General features: G+C 38.3%; 1 protein-coding gene across 2 annotated transcripts in view; it reads left to right on the forward strand.

The window, feature by feature from the left end:
• Positions 1-17,778, forward strand: part of LOC122793375 (methylthioadenosine phosphorylase) — a 1,037,156-nt gene that overhangs the window by 780,193 nt on the left and 239,185 nt on the right. For both annotated transcript variants that reach the window (XM_044061328.1, XM_044061329.1), the window contains exon 5: positions 6,719-6,821. In XM_044061328.1, coding sequence (XP_043917263.1) covers positions 6,719-6,821 — 103 coding nt within the window. The remainder of the gene's footprint in view (positions 1-6,718; positions 6,822-17,778) is intronic.

The following is a 17,778-nucleotide window of genomic DNA, read 5'->3' on the forward strand; positions in this document are numbered from 1 at the left end:
AAGAGCATTGGCCAGTACTCAGAAGCCCAGGGGTGACAGATGCAGGCCATCTCTGGCAAAGCATCAAGGTCAAAGCAGGTTCAGAGTCAAATTGTTGGCAAATTGAGATAGAAGAAATTAAGCATCGAGGTCAAAGCAGGTTCAGAGTCAAATTGTTGGCAACTTGAGATGGAAGAAATCAAATCATGTGCTTAAGCTACAGAGGAAGCAGCTTGTTAATGCAGAGCCTTAATCCTTTGTATACTGACAACTGCCTTATATATATATTTTATATGTATTTTGTATACTGACAAACAGCTTTACAGTATGGTATGGAAGCTACTCTGCTTCCAAGCACTAGTCCCTCCAGAGGGTAGTGAAAGCAGCTGAAAGGATTATCAGGAACTCCCTCCTGTTCATACAAGACCTGCACATGTGCAGATGTCTCATCAGGGCAAGGAAAATAACCAGGGATAACACTCATCCTGCTTACAAGCTGTTCTCACATTTAACTTCAGGAAGGCTCTTTCGATATATCGGCGACAAAACCATGAGATTCAGAAACAGCTTTTTTCCACTAGCCATCAGATTACATAACTGTAGGAACAGTACCCTTCACACTGGACATTAAAGCAGTAATCCATCAATACTGAAAAGTCTCTGCAGTGCAGTATGTAGCAAGATCTTACCCGCACCCAGACAGCAAATTCAGCAGTAATTAAACTGAACTGCAATATAAATGTAGGCTTTAAATGAATCGCTTAAGTGCAATTTTTCCAGTGAAAATAAGCTAATAGCCTAGTCATGAGTGACAATCTGTTCAATCAGTGCAATAATGCAAGTATCCGTTATTGTTATTATTGTGTTTGTCATCTTTGTCTATAGAATTTTGTGTATTATTGTCATGCTAAATGTAGTCTATGTATTGTATGCACATTGAGTCCGAAGAAACGTAATTTCCCTTAGTTCACACTTGTGTGAATCGAAGTGACAATAAAGTTTACTTTGACTTTGTGTTTACTGTAATGATTATGAGAGACTTAACATTTGTTGACAGGATATGCTTGAACTGCAGTACAAAGTTATTAGTTATTGTCCAGCATACATTTGCATTTGAGTGTCTGCCAAGTGGTCCTTAGATTTTTCACTTCTTATTGTGGACACAACATGAAGGAATGCCATCAGTTCTGCCCTGCCACTTTTAGTCATCATAGACGGAAGTTTATAGCCTATCTTATAATCAGAAAGATAGAAACCATTTAGAGTTCCTTGTGTGGAACTCAGCAGGATGGTCCTGTACACAGCCACAGGCCTCAACCTGAGAACTGTCACAGGAACTACAGTTCAAAGAGTAGGCCAGAGGCCAGCCGGCCTTCCTGAAAGTTAGTCCATTGTATAGCTTTCCAGGTCCAGCATGTACTGAGCACATCCTTGAAAAGAGTGAGGGTTTGAGCCCATGCCAGTCTCCCCTACAGTGGATAGTGAGGGCATCACAGAAGGTGCCCCCCAGCTTCTGTCATATGTCGTGTTCTGGGGGTGTATATACTGCTAAGCTTCCAGTTGATTAATTCAGCTTAAAGTCAACTGTCCTGGTCCTGGTAAGCCGTTCCTAGAGTTTCCAGTTGTGGGTTTGTTTACTTAGGACCAAGTTCCCCCTCCTTGGGTCTCTCATCTGCCCCAGCATTGTCTTTTGACCCATGTCGAGGGAAGGTTACCTCATTATCGTATAGCAGGGCTTAAGGGTGAAGGCCTAGACATCATGCAAATGTTTGTGGACACTTGAGTTGTCAGTGCAGGACAGGACCTTTATTGAATGTGGTCTGATGTCAGAGCAGGGCCCTGCCTAGTTTGCTGGTTCTGTCTTACCTGGCATATTGTGCCTGACCAGTGTATCAACTTGCATATGAAGCTGAGGGAGGGGGTTGATTTTGGACAGCCTTCCTGTCTTACTGTTATCAGGAGTTTGAACATTTAAAGGTCACTGTCTCTGAGATGGACAACAACATTGAGCCTTACCCTCTCTCTAGCTCCTTCCTAGATAACCCCTTCCTTACTTAAACCTAGAGACTTCATGAGATCCAGTATTGACTGTCCGCAAACCGCATCTGCTCTCTCTTCCAAATTTCTGTCTGAAAAAGAAGACAGGTGAGTACCGATTCATCCAGCTCACAAAGTCAATTATCAAGGATGCTACTTTGGTAGACTGGAAGCACCCTTATCCTATCGCTATGGCCCCAAAGAAGGTGACCACCCTTTGCAAACCATTGGTTGGGTAATTCCCGTAACAGGCATCCAGTAAATAATGTCTTTATGGACTTGATGGTATGGCACAGGTCCATGAGACCACGTTTTTGTTTTTTTGCCATATTTTTGGTTCCACACAGCTGACCATCAGCTGAAATAGTCACTAACTAGCTCCATCCCATGCTTAGGGTTGGGAAGGAGAGCAAGACGACATAGTGCAGTAGAAGTAATGGGATATCATCCATGGCTCAGCCTTAGTCCTGCCTCCTAATCTGCACTAAATTCCCAAGTTGCTAATCACCTGGGCATTAGTCAGAGCATTATCCCTCTATGCCACTTGCACAGGCATGAGACTGCAGTGTTTACTACATTTCCATAAGACTGAGGTCATAGCTGTCAACTGATGTTCTCGATGTGCTAAGAGAACATACTTCTGTGCCACCCCGGAATTGAGTGTCCTCAGTTGTCCAGCTAACCTGTCTGGGTTCCAGTCCACCCTAATGAACCAGGTTTTGGAAACGTTTGTATGCCTTGGAATCTGAGCTTGAAGAGTATCTAATTCAGACTGTGCCTACATCTTCCAAGGTGGACTTCCATTTGGCTCATTGTAATTTTTTCTTACACTGATAATTTGACCAGGGCCATTAGCTCACATGCATACCTATGCAGGATGACATGGACAGTGCTCTTGCAGGATAATGTTAGTCCTCATTTGTGACTTGAACCCATGACCTCCAACATACTGTGCAATGTCATTGCTGCTAGACCAGCAAGAGTTTCTGTAGTTTTTATAATTGTAAGATGGAGGTCTTGGGTTTGAGTTCTAAATGAGTACTAATATTATTCTTTCATTTCTGTGATTCAGGCAGTGAATAAGCAGAGGGTTTTCTCTGTGTGTGTGTCTGTGTGTGTGTGTGTGTGTGTGTGTGTGTGTGTGTGTGTGTGTGTGTGTGTGTGTGTGTGTGTGTGTGTGTGTGTGTGTGTGTGTGTAAGTGATGTGTTTTGAAACCTATTAGGGTTATAAATCTACAAATTTTATTGTACTTTTTGCAGTAGGGGTGTATTTTAGGAGGAGTGAAATGCAATTAGAGAAAGTGACTATTCAAGTTTTGGAAGTAGGTGCAGGATTGAGAATGAGACTAGAACATCTTGGACTGATTTTCAGGATACCTTTAAATTTATTATACCAGAATTAGACAGTGTTTGTACTGTACCAAAGAGTATGATTTCATACTTTCTGCACTTGTAATTGGTGATCGAGTGCCAGGTAGAAGTGAAATAATTTGGGTTTTAGTTGTAGTTGGTTGGCAGTTGAGTCTGATTTGAAGTGAAGTTCATTTATATATGTAGATACAGTAAGTGAGGCCTTTTCCCTGTTTAAAGTCTTTTAAGAACTGAACAAAAAAACATTGTGGGACCCAGTACTGAGCCTTGGGAAGTTTCACTTGTAAGATGTCCCTGATTTGAAATAGTGTTGTCAGTGTAAATTTCCTTCTGCTAAAGAGATGATAATTGCGCAAAATAATGACAACATCCTGAAGGCTGAGTTTGTGTAGTTTTTAAAGGAATAGCAAGTTATCATGTTTCAGAAGCTTGGGGTGTGTACGTAAAAATAACCACCTGTTAGCAAACTATTGTTCATGCTGTTATAGATTTGGTCAGTAACCATACAGATACTGACCCCAGGTTGAAAACAGTGTTAAGCATCTTTAAGGATTATGTATCTGTTTATATGCTCAACTATTTGAAAAAGATAAGCTTTTTAAGGGACATAGGTTAGCTGTTAGTCTGTAGTCAGCTGGTGATGAAGGGGAGAACACAATGGAGAATGTTAAGATATGTATGAATTTAAATTGTGAGGGTACTACAATTTGGTTAGGGACAAATTGAATATGTATGTTTTTGGTTTTGATATGTGCAACACAGTTTTTTTTTAGGAAGGTTGTTGCAGTTGACTAAATTAGGAACTGATCTTAGTCTAGATTTTGTAGCAATTTTCTGATGTCTTAGTTGGATTTCTTTAAAATAGGATGTAGGAAAATGTCATTGAAGGTAATATTTTGATTGGTGTAGGCTCCTTCAAGAATGTGGATTGTGCAGAGGTTTAGGGGTATGTAATGTTTGCCATCTGCCATTTCCATTCACTGTAAGAAACATTTGTATCCTCAGGCAGAGGAAATGGCTAGGTGAGAGAGATTTTTTTGTATGATTTGAACTGCTTTCAAGAAATGTTTTGTGTTGCATACTGCAACTGTTTGCTTGTTCCTTAACTAAGTATTATGCATTGTTTATGTAGATCTAAGAAATCCTTGTAACAATATGCAGATATTAAATAAGGAGCTATAATCCATTACTGATGGGTTTTAAATGAGAACTGCGTCTGATGCCTGTAGGCAGAATGTTTTTCCCCCCAGATTTTCTAAGCAGTGTCCATTGTTAGAGTTCAATATTTAATGTTATCAAAGGGCAGGCTTTGCCTCTGATACTTCTGTCTGTAATTGGGAACTTGTTCTAGATTGTGATTAGTTGATTCATTAAGAAGGGCTGAGATAATTTTCCTGGTAAAATATAGTCCAGTTTGACTTCTTCCAGTTCCACATTTAAAGACGTACCGCTTTTAGGAAGTAGTTGAGATGTAGGTCAACTTAGAACTGCTGGAGCCACGCAGGTGGCATAGAAAGATAAAACCCTGCAGCCCAGCTGACCTGGATTCGATTAGCGGTTCTGGCTACTGAAAGAGTGGCCGGTAGGGATGGGTGTGCCCATGTGGTGGGTGGATGGTTGTGTGTGCATTCCCACTAGTGATCTCTGGTGGAGGCTTGAGACTGTGATGTATAGGGGCATGGTGCAAAAGGGGAAAAGGGTGAGGACTTGGCTTAGCTGCTGCTGTGGAGGTAGGGCAAAACACTGCATGTCCCCATTGCAAAACCACCCCTGAGGCAAGTCCACACATCCATTAGAGGAAAGGTAGGTAAGGTGGAGGTAATAGTAAGACCACCCCCACCCCCAATGCCCTTAGGTTCTGCATCCAGCCCCAGTTGTATTGAGTATGCCAGGGGAAGAAAAGGAGAAGCTGGTACACCTAGCGATGACTGGACCACAGGGGTAGAAGGCTGTAGGATGATGCAGGGGAGCAAAAAAGGCTTAAAAAATAGGACTTCAGGACAGCTGGAGGGTAGGTGGAAAATGAATGGAGTATGAAGATGGCTGCAACATTTGAGTTATCTCACTTGACCATTGGTATTCTGTCATATTGTAAGTTTACATTAAGGGAAGTTACCAGCACTGGACAAATATAGAAATTACTGTTTTTTCTTGTCTTGACAGAAATGTTTGAAGTTCACTTTAAGCTTGGTTAAAAAAGTCCTGCAACTACCAGATGTTCACATAGGTGCAAAACTTACAGTTTGACAATACGAGAAACTTAAATCTGCAACAGTACAGTCCCAGTTAACCTAACATAGGAAGCAAAGGTACATAACTATGACGTCATTTGTAGGTGAGGCCAGTGCATTGTTTTGGAATATTACCTGAAGGCTTTGTCAACCCTGGTGAAATAATCTGATCTAATTAAACATTAGGTTTATTTCTGCCTGCAAGCATCAGGTAATGCAGTTTGTGGATTTTTGCAGTTTTTTTAAATACCTACATTACGTGTTTGAAAAAAGGTGTTGCAAGTCAAAGATTGTGCTGGGTTGATTTCCTATTGTACTTATTCATTTTTGTTTAATTCATTTCATTTATTAATTTGCTACATATGTCTTTTTCCATGATTGCCTCTATTGGCATTTTCCTGAAGATTTGTTTCCTGAAGATTCGTGGACTCCATCAGAAAGCTGAATTCTGATCTTGCCAGGTGTTCGACACTAGCCTATTTTTTTATTACTACACGTACACCAAGGACTTACTGGCCCTTTTACCTTATCACTATGATAGTTGAATGAAGTGTTTGATTGTAAACATGGGGGAGATGAAGCTTACCACAAAAATTACATGGTGTGTACCCTTTATGTAACCTTTCTGAGTGAATAAACAAAAGCATTGTGATGGGGCTATTCTTGAATTCACAAAAGTTAGCGTACACCTCGCATTAAACTGTCCCCCTCCCATAATCATGTGTGTGTGTACCCATAATCCATGTATCACAGCTTCTTGAAGTATTGTGTGCCATTAGGTATATATATAAAACAGGTAAGTCCAGAATTACTGTTAGGTGTAGATAATTTAGAAAGAAAAGGTATATATGATATTTTTAGTGAAATGCCCATCAAAATAAAAACATTTTGAGTTCCATAAAGCATGAAACATAAGCCTGTGTTTGTGTATCAGTATGTAGTTTGTTAGTTTTCCATTATGCATCATGAGCATTTGTTTCATTCTTCAGCCTGACTTATTGCATAAACTGAGCTGTTGAATGTAGTGTCTTGTGTAAGTGTTACCTGCCTTTTATGTAGTGTTTAGAACCCCTTCTACAACAGTTTGCTCTTTCTTTCAGGACAACAAAACGTGCTCAAACTTTTTATGATGGGAGCCCATCCTGCCTGTCTGGAGTCTGCCACATTCCTATGGCAGTGCCGTTCTGCACTAGAACACGAGAGGTTGGTTTCAAGTAACCTTTGGATATGTTATGTGATCACTGCATGTATCTTTTTCTTTAAAAAAAAAATCTTAGGCACCCGTGCCATCAGCAGCATCCTGCAGACCTCGGTCCCTCTTGCCCACAGGTCTGGCATGGCTTTGGAGAGAGGAGATACCAGAATCAGAAGTCAAATATTCCTTTTCCTGTTCAGGATACTTTCAATGCAACATTGGGGGGTAAAGTGCTGACTATGTCCCAAAAACATGAATTTGTTTAACAGTTTGGACACTAGTGGAGCTACCCACTGAGGGATGAGAGTACAGGGAGGGTGTTATTTAAGTCCTACTGTAGGAACACCTTATGGGAGAAGGTCAAAAAGTGCGTTCCCGCAGAAATTCAAAAGCATGATCACCATTTGTGTTTTGAAAATTGAAGACAGAAACTCTTAATTGGTCCAGTGATAGACTGGGGAGAAAAATAAGAAATAAAGGAGTATAAGTGTGCGTACATATGTTGACATTGATCGCTTTCCATAAGAGAAAAGATCCTGAGAGGAAAACTCAGGCGATTATGACTGCTGTGAAAAGTGCAGAGCTCTGAAGCACCTGGGCTGACTATAACCTTGTGAATACTGTGGGGAACTAAACTGCTAAAATACTTTGTATACAACTGTTGGTCCATGTCCCTCAAAACTGTTCTTAATTTGCTGCCTACAGTATTGTAATGATCTTTCGTTTAACTAAACTTAATCTTTGAAGGAATGTATGTTTGGGTGGTGATTCTAATGCTGAATAATTGTCAGTCCGGTTTAGTAAGTCCAGGAGTAATCCAGCAGAACACTACTCTTGTCTGTATGGTTTGTATGTAGAAATGTACGACCTGTCATGTTTCATGTTCAGACATTTGCTTATTTCCGGTTTGGCCTTTACACTTAACATTGGTTATTTATGAACTCTAAGCCTGTATGTATTTTCAGTGCTTCTTACCAAAAAACATTGTAGTTTAAATAAGGGTTTCTGTAAAATTACTGCTGTTGTGAATACCAGCGTTACCACAGTGTATGTGGTACTATTCTCTTAAGTCAGGAAATTCCATGAAGACATTTTATACTGACTTTGCCAACATGCATTCTGTTTTTAACCTAAGTATTACATTTCCTAGTATGCCTAGCAAATGCATATTGTGTACTGGTAAATTTGAATTGTAAAAGAGTACTGATCAAATTTGAGATGCAGTCTGGAAAATGTTGTATTTTTTATCAGTTTTACACTAGGTGCACTTTTTCTTCATATGCTGACAGTGGCGGTGTGTTCAGGTTTATCACTTGCACTCTAATATATCTGTTGGTTTAGTAAGTTGGGAGATAAGTGGAAAAAAATGTTTCCACAAAAGTTTTTAAATGTCCCAATGTTTTGCAATCTGACTAGGTTGTGTTAAGTAAAGGGTGCTTGGGATTGTAGGAACATGACCCCCCCCCCCCCCCATTCATCCATATCTTCAGATTGTATGCATTTTTGCATTTTTAGAGAATCAGCCTTTCAGTGAAATTTGACTTTCTGAATGGCTATTGTCCCCCTTTTGTTTCTGTTAAACCAGAATCATACAGTGTACCTAGGTATATGTGGTCTGAGCTTTTCAGATTTATGTGCAGACTTTGTTTGTGTTACCTGGGAGATCCAACTGGATAAAGACCATATACAATGAGCAGCAGTGTGAAAAGCTGCAGACGTAATAAAAACCAATTTCAAAAATTTGTTCATGTAAATTTAATTTATGCAAGCACAGAAATCAGTATTTGCTTGTGAATAGACAGGGAGTGCTTTGTTTGTGAGTAAGATGCATACAGGTCAGCAGTAAAATCTTGGACATTAAAAGAGTTAGACATTCATACATATACAGTATGAATGTATTATCAGCTGGACTTGAATCTTCATCTTTTCATTTATGATATATACTGTTTAAACAGAAAAAAAGAGAAACAATCTAAGTCTCAAGTGTCTACATCAATTCTTGCTGTATAGATTACTGAAATTCATTAAACAGTCATGAACTGATCATAGAACTTAGATTAATGTTATTCTATTTATGAGTTCAGTTTTATCCAGTAATTAAATTATATGGTTATTTTTTTTATTTTAATAGTAGACATTTCTGTATGACACACAATGGGGACAGTATTTTATAAATTGTGTCATTGAAGGTGCAATCTCAGTTTTCCATTTCTTTGTAGTTGTTTTACTAGCTATTGTCAGTTATCTTCAGAGAAGTAGATACACATCCAGGAACTGAAGAGTTAAAAACACCAAAAGTTTAATTAATATTAATCTATAAGACTACAGAGTTTGCAAAAACATTGATTTACCCCCCCCCCCGGAAAGGTAGTAGAACTTCACAATCATAAACCATTTGCTGCCAATCTGCTTTGATGAAGGATTTATATTTCCAAGAACTAAAACTTTTCTTTTTGTATAATAATTCAGTTATGTGTGGCATGATAAATGATCTGCATAAAAAAAATTCAAGAAAATAATATCCAGAATAGTGATGATGTATTTTTGAGGGTATTAAAATAATAAATAATCTGGTCAAATCAGACCATAAGTCAATTACATTCACTATAAAACTAAAGCCTGAAGCATTTCCCAGTACCTCAGTATTCAGAGATTATGTGCAGGCTAATATACTAAAACTGAATGATGACTTAGCTAAACTCAAAAGCCCCTTTCCATGTTGATGACAAAACTGCTTGTGCTGAATCCTTGTCTGCCAAATTCCATGCAGATGTAAATAACTGCAAAGTTGCATCTGTCCCCCTCAGAAATGTAACACTAAATTAAAAAATAAACCCATATAGTGGAAAGCAAATAAAAATAAGCTTTAAAAGAGAAAAAAATGCATGGAGAAATAAACCTAACTTTCAAATTACCATAAATGCTCTTGCTAAACTAAAAAATTAAGTCTGGACCCTGATTAAATCAACCAAAGCCAGATACAAGGTTAAAATAGCCACCCAAGCGAAGGATAACCACATAGCTTCCTTTTCATATGTTAAAAGTCTCTGAAACAACGCTTAGCACTGTGCAGAGCTGGTAGTAAATGATATCACATACTTGGATCCAGAGTACATAGCCAGTCTCCTAGCAGACAAATTTAACTCAACCCCCCTTCCCCTCCAGTGTTCTTAGCTCACATACCCACACCTACAGCCATACTTCTCAGCTGTCCCTGATTTTGACTCAAATTTTAGCTCTGTCCCTCTTGATCCCTCCTAAAACTAATGACTTTTGGAGAAAAGGTGGTGAGTTACACTTAATGAATAATAACAATAATTAAAATAGTTATAGACTTCTTTTACTACTTCAGAAAACGTATATCAATTCATATGCTCTGATTCTGTCAATGTCTCAAGTTAATAGCACTAATATTTTGCAAGTGTCCCTGATTGTCCCTTATTTTTTCTGCATTTTGGCCCTGATTCTGTTGAAATTTGTCCCTGATTGGTTGAGAGCTACGCCTACAGCCCCCTCAAATCTCTCAAGAACAAATTCTCAATTCTCTCTCATACTCTGGTCAAAAGTTATTTTGACCAGTTGATGGGTAACCACGAATTCTCCCTCGATTCAGCACCTTTGTCCCTCATGGGTAGGGAAAACATGTACATGTCACAACATATCTTGTTCGGCCTATCTCTGTGTTATTTGCGTACACAATATAAGGGTTAAAGGCTACCATGGGAATGTAACGCTAAGCTTCTTGGGAGCCTCACAGATCAATAGCCTAATAAGTACCTATGAACTTATAAAGGTGTGCAATCATTTGAAGAGTATAATCCCAAAAATTATTTTGATACAAAATTTATAGCTCTTAAGTTATATATTTTGGATAAACATGATCTCCCTAGTTCACCATTTGTTTTGAGATGGTTTAGAAAATTAACACTTGGTAAAAACATATGACATTAAGTCATGTTTAGAAGTTAAGAACTGAGTAGTGATTTATACTATAAGGCAATTTTCCATATCCAAACCATATTTATCTGTTAAATTGTCACTGTAAGGACTTCAGTCTCTCTTAATATTTGAGTAAAAAAAAAAATATATCAAATCCCTATTTTTTTACCCTAGCACGTTTGAAAGTTGAGGCAGTCTGTACATTCTAGTATTAATGCTATAGGGAGTAATGTAAAACACCTTGCTTTAATCAATGAGTATTGTATATAACATTTGTAAATATTTTTAATGTGTCATTTATGTAAATTGAATCTGTTATTGTTTTTTTAAATAAATATTTCTTTAACAGCCACTTCATGTTATTATTATTATTGTTCAAGGTTCGTGTATGCTGCGTAGTAATGTTGTTGTCTTTATTTAACCAAATGGCTGTATAATATTAATAGCAAATGTAGTAAAAGTAAACAGCTTTGTATATGCAGCCAAATGAAGATGTGCAAAACCTGACTAGTGATACTGCAGTATGGTATAGAATGCATATTAGAGTGCAGATACTAGTTATCAATATGGTATATGCAATAGACAGCAAAGATCTGATGCCGAATAAATTATGAAAAGCAAACCAGAAGAACCTTGCATGATCTAATATGATATTCACTAGATGTCAAGAAAAGAACAGGTAGAGGAAGGAAATGAGTTTGAATAAAGACTGTCAGGAGTTAGGGAGAAAGTACATAGTATTGGAGAAGGACAAGAAGATGGTGACAGCAGGACTTGAGAATTATAAAGGACTCTAGTAATAAGAGAAAGAAGAGATCAGAATGAGATGAGGGTGTGCAGGAGGTGGTGGGCCAGGATAATGTGCAAGATGGATTGAGGGACAGAAATGAGTGGTAAAAGTGGTAAAGATGGAGTTCAATTGAAGGCAAGAGCTATAAACATCAGTAGAGAGAGGTGTAAGACAATTTAATTTAAGTAACCACAAAGTTATCATACCAGTTTCTGGCTAGGTGAGATGTGATGGCCAGTTTGAATGCTGAACAGGAGGCAGGTTCATGTATGCTTAGAGAAAGTCCCTTGCATTGTTTGGTTATCTTGGCATCATTGGTTGAGTTTCCTTGCCTCTTGGTACACTATTTGAGATACAGCCATGAGAAACCTGTGGAGTGATGTGGCTGTGAGGGGTATATCAGTGTTTTTGGATGATTAATACTGTTATTTGGGTGAGCACCCAGTAGTTTGAGAAGTCTAGCTATGTAAGCTTACTAAGTACAGTACACACAGTACTCTGTGATCTACTTTTTTGGTTTGGAAATCAACATTGGCCTGATTCCTGGGATCCCAGACAGCTATTTTTTTCAGAAATCATGAGATAGAAGGGAGTGGATTGTTATTATCTGGCAGGGTATAGTGGGTGCTGCACCCTTGCTCAAAACTACTTTTGGATTTTTCCTGTTCTTGGGTTTAATGGGTAGCAAAGTATTGCTTTTCCTGTTTAGCAGCAATTCCTGACATTTCTTAAGAGAGGCATTAGTTCTGCATGAGACATCTGTAGCTTAATCTATAGCGTGATCCAAGGTAAAGGATATGGTTTTGAGATAAGTCTCTTAAAGTTGTTAACAAAGGACATAAACGTAGAGTTAAAGCATTCATCTGCAGTGCACAAATAAGGATGAACTGTGGAATTCAGTCTAAATAGTTGTGAAGCTGAATTTTCTACCATCCTCCTGAAGAGACTAGAAGAGTAGTAGTGATGTGCTTTCTGGATCTTGAGCTGACAAAACAGCTAATGTAGGCAGGTTTCACCACTGATGTCCCCTGCAATGCCAGTAGCTGCAGTACTGTCTGGTACAGATGTGAGGATCCTGCAAAGTATGTCTTCTCTGCTAGAGGTTTTGGCTCTTTTTGGTAGCTTGAACAAAGCCCTTTGTATGGTTTGCATCTTTGAGGAGGGTGAGTCTAAGGTAGATAGTACATCTGTAGAGTATAGAAGAGTGCAATGAGGTATTCCGAGTTCTACAGTGGTATTAAAATACATATTTTGAGTGATTCTGGAACTGTCGAATACAACTGGGGTAAAATTTAAGTGCCAAAAGCAGTGATTTAAGTTGAAAATCCTGTGATGGAGACACTTTTTTTTTTTTTTTGCCTTATTCTTGCTGTCACAAAAATTGATTGCTGCTAAAGTTACAGGGGGTGTTACTGTGCTTTGAATCTGTCTCTTATGTAGGAGGACCTCTCCGTGAATCTGCCTACTCAGGAAGATTACTTTAGTGGGATTTCTGGGCAGAGGATCTTGGATGTCCAGTCACAAGTGAATTTTCTGGGTGGATATCGGCTAGACAGTTTGGCTGAATAGGATCCCCACTGTGACTGGGATGGCCCAGTTAAGATCCCCTGCTGCTGTCTTTTCAGCAAGATAGCATGGGTGGTTTGTGACTTAGTAGTCAGGTACAGCAGCGGGATACTGTTTCTCTCCCAGTTCTGGGGGCTGTAGAAAGCATCATCAATATTTTTGAAAGGCAGCACTGAATGATTGTAGTGGCAGATTTAAGAAGTGAAATTGTGGTTGCAGAGAATATAAGTTGTTAGTTTTAATTACGTCATGTCTTTACAGCTTAATAGTCTGGGTAGTTGTTCTACCAGAAGGACAAAGGAGGAGGTTTCTCAAGGGCACCTAAAATTGTGATGATGTTTTTAGTACCTCATGATGTGTCTTGAAGAGGATAGTGCATTGGTGCCAAAGCAGAGAATTTTGTGAAGGAGCACAAGGTTTTCATACTGGAACCCATGGTTAGAAATACATGTCAGTCGCCATGGTGGAAGCTACGGGAATCTATAAGTCTGCCATTCAGGTTTTGGATTCCCTGTTGTAAACTCAAATCAATGGGGTTGGAAAGTTGATTGTCTTGATCCTCACTGGCTTGTGAATGGTACGGGAGTAGTGCAGGCTGTTTGTGTAATGAGAGGGCTATTTGTGTTATGTTTGAGGCTATGTAGTGTTAACCCCTAAGGCTTCTCAGTGGAGAAGGGGAGGGGGAACTAAGATATTAACACTTAAGCTGTCAAGTTAGAACATGTAGGGCTGTATTGCATTAGACATTCTGATATATCTTTGAAAATAGTTTTCTGTAGTTTTATTGAAAAGCACCTGTGGATTGTTCTTTATGTTAAAAGCTTTTGCCAGTGTATGTAAGAGACTCGTTTAGATGCAGTTCATCAGGTAAAGCTGTTAAAATGGATGCTTTGATTGCTTCTCTCTGTAGCTTTAGAGGACATTTCATTCTTTTGACCCATGGCTTTCCACTATGGGCAGAATCACATAGGCAGGTGACCAAGACAGCTTATTTAATAATGAAGGGCTGTTCAGAGTCTTAACAATTTTCTAGTGTGTGCACTCTACAATGGCTTTTTGAGTAGATTTTAAGGCTATATTAACTGACTTTATGCGCTTTTAAAGAAGGAGTTACTCATGGTCAGTGACTAGCATCTCATTACTGATTTTTGTGAAGTGCAGGTTTGATCCAAAAAGAAGTAGGATGCCAGCCACTGGATGATTGTTAACCAAAGGGGAATGGCCTAGTTACCATATACAAGTACCGGAGTGTCTGCTTTGTTTTCTAGGCTGGACAACTTATGAAGTAGTGGCAAGGGAAGCTTCCCTTATAACTGTATGACTGTCCACCTCATTCAGTTAAGGTTAAGAATAAGGATGTTAACCTTGAAAAGTTTTGCAGGTTTAATTCATTAACACCAACAGTGATCATTATGCAACTTAATTGCAGTACTGAATGTGTGGTATTCATTGTCAAGAGTGAACATGTGAAATGTGAAAAAATGACTTCACTAAGTATAATGTAAACAGTTGTGTTTCTTATTTAGCTGAATATTTTCTTACATTTAATTTTTGTTTTTACTCTTCGCTCTAGGCAATTGCTGTCCATGTGCTTAATGATCCTGGTCACAATTTTGGGTTTATGGGCTTAGATATTGTTGCTAAAAATGTGAGGGGTGGCCCATGGAATGATCTTATTGAATTAAAGGAGCTTAGATGGCGGATTAGACTGAATGCTTGTGCTTAACCTGGCCTTAATGATAGCATGTCTATTATGAGTGTTTTAAAACTTCGTTCTTATTTATTATGATTCACATATATATATTTTGAATACTCATAGTAATTGGGAACTTGTCTTTATATGTGTTTGCAACTTTTGTCTAAGAAATTTCTTTCTGCTTTTTAATTGGTTGTGGTTAAAGAACATGTTAATTGGATTTTTTATTTATTGTTTGTTTAGATCATGTGGTGGTCTTTTGGAGAGACACTTAAATGAGGAACTGACTTTTAATTTTAGTTTCTGAGGAAGTCTTTGTTATGTTCTGACTAAAGCGCTAAAACTTTTAATAAAACTGTGTTTTTTATCCACGCTGCAGTAGTTTCCATTTCCAGCCCGTAGTGTGTTTTTTCATGTTTTGGTTACATGGTTTGTGACAATTGCTGTCCAGCCAGCAGTCACTCAGGAATCTGATGCCTCATTAACTGACTACCCGTAGGTGCGGTTGAGCTAATACCTATTATTGCGGTAAAGACAGGTTAAAGAATGGTTTAATAGGCTTCTGCAAGCCCAGGATGGATTGTGTAATCAAGGTTGTGTTAGCATTGGCTAATCTTAAAATGCTAAGGCCATATTAAGGGAACATGGTTAAAGTTTATACTTGCGTTCATTAGAGTGAAGGTGGGGATGCTGTAAGGCCTTGAGGAACTGGCTTGAATTTCAGGAGGCTATTGATCAAGCCAGAAAGAGGCAGCTCAGGATATCTTGGATGGAATATTCAAGCAATAATGCCCGACAGGGTGTGTGTTAATCTGTAATTAACGCCCGCCCAAGGGTGTTATGAGACTTGACGCTGCAAGCAGAGGGCCTCTACACCCCTGGAATGGCAGTAATTACACAACCTGTAGGGCATTATTGCTCTTAGAGAATGTGCTCTGTAAAATTGTTGTGTTTTACATACTTACCTTTTTTTTTTTAAATTACTGTATTTTTTAATATATTTTTGATATAAAACAGTTCCTTTGCCTAATGTTTCATACTTGCTGTAGTGTATCTTAATGGTGTTGGAGGAAGCATTTTTACATCCAAAATATAACACTTTAAAAAAATAACCAGATTTTTTGGTCCCTTACTTCTAAATCATTTGGTTTGTTTGCATTTATTGGAAACTGGAGTTACTAAATAATGACACACATTTGAATTTCAAACTTTTATTTCCTTTAGAGAATTCATGCTAATGCAAATGCTTTACTTAAGCAACTTTGTAATTTTATTATAGCAATATTTAAAATTTGTTTCTATTTTAGAGCCTTTGTTCCCCCTTTATTTTAGGCTTTATCCAGATTTCTTCAGATGAAAGGTCCAGAGGTATGCAAACCTCTTTGCTACTGCCACTAGTCATCTCTCTCACACACACGCACACACACACACACACACACACACACACACACACACACACACACACACACACACACACACACACACACACACACACACACACACACACACACACCTCTGCTTCAGAAAATGCATGCTAACAAAAACCCTGTTGTTCTAGCAACTTCCTAAGTTTATAAGAGCAATGTTTAAAATTCATCCCTATTTTCAGTCCTTTGTTCTCCTGTTATTTGTGGCACTGTCCTGATTTCTTGTGCTAAGAGGTTGAGAGGTATGGAAACCTTGCAACTGATGATGCTGCCAGGGGAAAGCTCGATCGCTCTTGCTCTCAATCGCACTCTCTCACACACACACACACACACACACACACACACACACACACACACACACACACACACACAGTCTCTTCTGTTTTCGTGCACTCATTCACTCACACATCCAGACAGTAACATAAACACACACATACACACCCACACTTTTTTCCTGTTTCATTTATTTTTAGTACTGGCTAAACAGCAAAAGTGCTGATTAGTGAGTGTAAAATAGCTCAATCAATCTGTCTCTCTTACTAAAAAAGTAGAAATACTCCTGGATGACCACAAGAACCAAAAAATCAGACTGGAGAATGCAGAAGAACAGAGTGAAATCCACACAATGTTAGCGTAATAAAAACTTAATCCACGCTTTCATAACCAGACTTCTTTTGAATAAAATGTACATTCTCAACATCACATTTAATAACAATTTTGAAATGCGTCTGCACCAATAAACACGTCTTTCCACTTAAACAGTTACACAATTAATCAATAAGATTTCAAAGCCCAGGAAGTTATTTCCTTATATAGACTATACGGTCTTACAAAAAACATTTAATGTTAACAGCATCATTTATGCCAGGTTTTTTATCCGCATTTAATCTGATTTGCCATAAAGCCTCCTTTTGTTTTGAAATTGCCACCCCTAAAATCATGACTTCCTTGCTCCAGCACAGAAAACAGAAAATGTTTGTACATGGGACAGGTGATAGTATGCTTATAAAAAGCATTTGTCTTGTTTTGTTTTCTAATATTGTAATAATGTTCCTTTATTCTAGTGCATAGGGCTCTTGTAGTCATACCAATGTAGAATGCAGTACAGTATGCACACATACCTATGTATACAACTCCTTTACTCTTAGTTAAAATGCCCTGGAACTTTTAAAGTGTAAGGCAAATGTTCTAAATTAACTAAGGGACCTTCAGAAATGTATCTACAAATATTACAGTTCCCACACTTATACATGCCCCATCTTTTCTGTGTGATGTTGGGACAATGAACAAGTTTGTTTCTCTCTCTTTCTAAAATGTTTTTAAATTGTATGCAAACCTTGGTTGGGTCCCCGCAGTGGATTGTAAATGTTTGTTTCCCTCTAAAATGTTCCATTTGTCAGAAATAGTGTTTCTGATTATACCACTATCTACTGTCATGTCCAAACAAAAATAATTACCAGCATCAGATGTGTTCCTGTCATGGTTCTGTTTTGCATTAATGTTAGAAAACCCTTGCTCAAGAATGGATGGAAAGAGACTTGCCCATA

The sequence above is a fragment of the Protopterus annectens genome, chromosome 2.part0 (assembly GCF_019279795.1).
Source record: "Protopterus annectens isolate FY-2018-M chromosome 2.part0, PAN1.0, whole genome shotgun sequence".
NCBI lineage: Eukaryota > Metazoa > Chordata > Ceratodontiformes > Protopteridae > Protopterus > Protopterus annectens.